General features: G+C 38.2%; 2 protein-coding genes across 3 annotated transcripts in view; one reads left to right on the plus strand and one right to left on the minus strand.

Annotated features, from left to right (window-relative positions):
* Positions 1-75, minus strand: part of TMEM234 (transmembrane protein 234) — a 3,350-nt gene extending 3,275 nt beyond the window's left edge. The window contains exon 1 of one of the 2 annotated variants that reach the window (XM_033519562.1): positions 22-75. In XM_033519562.1, the coding sequence (XP_033375453.1) occupies positions 22-35 (14 nt within the window). In that variant the 5' untranslated portion in view covers positions 36-75. The remainder of the gene's footprint in view (positions 1-21) is intronic. The other variant, XM_033519563.1, reaches the window with a different exon arrangement.
* The window catches only part of EIF3I (eukaryotic translation initiation factor 3 subunit I), a 6,537-nt gene continuing 4,943 nt past the window's right edge, over positions 23-1,616 (plus strand). The window contains exons 1-3 of the mRNA XM_015649110.1: positions 23-162; positions 370-462; positions 545-632. Coding sequence (XP_015504596.1) covers positions 34-162; positions 370-462; positions 545-632 — 310 coding nt within the window. The 5' untranslated portion in view covers positions 23-33. The remainder of the gene's footprint in view (positions 163-369; positions 463-544; positions 633-1,616) is intronic.

The raw sequence follows: 1,616 nt of genomic DNA on the forward strand, positions 1-1,616 counted from the left end.
GCCGCCATCACTCTCCCCTCACCCACGGTCGCCATGGCAACGCCGTCGCACTTCCTGGTTTACCCGGAAGCCCGTTCCGTTGCCGTGGAAACAGTGACGCACTTCCGCCGAGCCGCCGCCAACCCGGAAGTGCCGCCCTCACGCCTCAGCGTGGCCGCCATGGTGAGAGCGGGGTCGCCACAGGCGCGGCGGCCGCGATTTGTGGTCGCCACCGATGATTTAGCGGCTCCACGCCCCCGCTCCGGGGCTCCTGGGCGTGGGGAGGCGGGTTGGCCACCTCAGTACCCCGGACCGGGGGTCCCGCTCGCCCCCCGGCCTCACCCCCCTTTCCCTGCCCTCACTCATTAATTATTTAATCATTAATTGCAGAAGCCGATCCTGCTGCAGGGCCATGAACGCTCCATCACTCAGATCAAATACAACCGCGAGGGAGACCTGCTCTTCACCGTGGCCAAGGATCCCGTGAGTGTTCCCCAGCTCCGCTAATTAACGCGACCTAATTAAGGCGCGGATCGTTAATTTTAATCATTTTTTCTCTCCGTAGATTGTCAATGTTTGGTATTCGGTGAACGGGGAGAGGTTGGGAACCTACAATGGGCACACGGGAGCCGTGTGGTGTGTGGATGCCGACTGTATCCTTTAATGCCAAAAACCGCTTTAATTCCATATTTTAATGTCTGATTCCCGGTGATTCCTCCTCATTTTCCTCCCAAAAAAGATCCTCTAACTCTTCTGCTGCCTCTTCCTTTCCCATCTTTTGGCTGTTTTTCCTGCCTTGCTGATATTTGGGGTAACATCCCAACGAATATTTGGATTTGTTGTGCCCTGTGCTGGATATTTGGGGAGATTTTCCATGGACAGGAGCGTGGCAGAGTTGTTTAAATGCACAAAAATGAGCTTTTTATTTCAAATTTCATTGGAAAACTATGGGATTTGCCAATGGGAATACTTGGGCTCTGTGTTGCCTTTCCTGGGCTAGATTTTGCCCTTTTAAAGGGCAAGTATTTCATTAAAATTTAAATTATTAAACTATTAAATTATTGAATTATTAAATATTATATTCTTTATATTATTAATCATATTATATTAATCATATTATATTATAATATTAATTACAATATAATATAATATATTATAATCTTAATTATATTATATATATTATTAATATTATACTATAAATTTAAGAATATTATATTATTATATTAATTATACTATATTACATTATATATTATTAATTATACATTATGTAATATATTATAATATTTCATAATGTATAATATTTTATATATTATATATAATTTTTATATTATATTATATTATATTATATTATATTATATTATATTATTAACGTGTTATATACAATCTATTGATAAAATTTATAATTTATATCTTACATGATTATATATATACATAGTTTAATTATATTTTTATTTATGTTTATATATAAACATACAACTAAAATTACAAATTATATCAAATACATTTATTGCCTATAACAGCATATAATATTTATATTAATTTTCTTAAATATAAAATGGATTTTAAAAATACCTTTTTAATCTGGTGCAGAAACATTCTCTGAGGTTCCCAGGCAGGGGAATGTGGGGCTGAGTCTC

Source organism: Parus major, chromosome 23, assembly GCF_001522545.3.
Source record: "Parus major isolate Abel chromosome 23, Parus_major1.1, whole genome shotgun sequence".
Lineage (NCBI taxonomy): Eukaryota > Metazoa > Chordata > Aves > Passeriformes > Paridae > Parus > Parus major.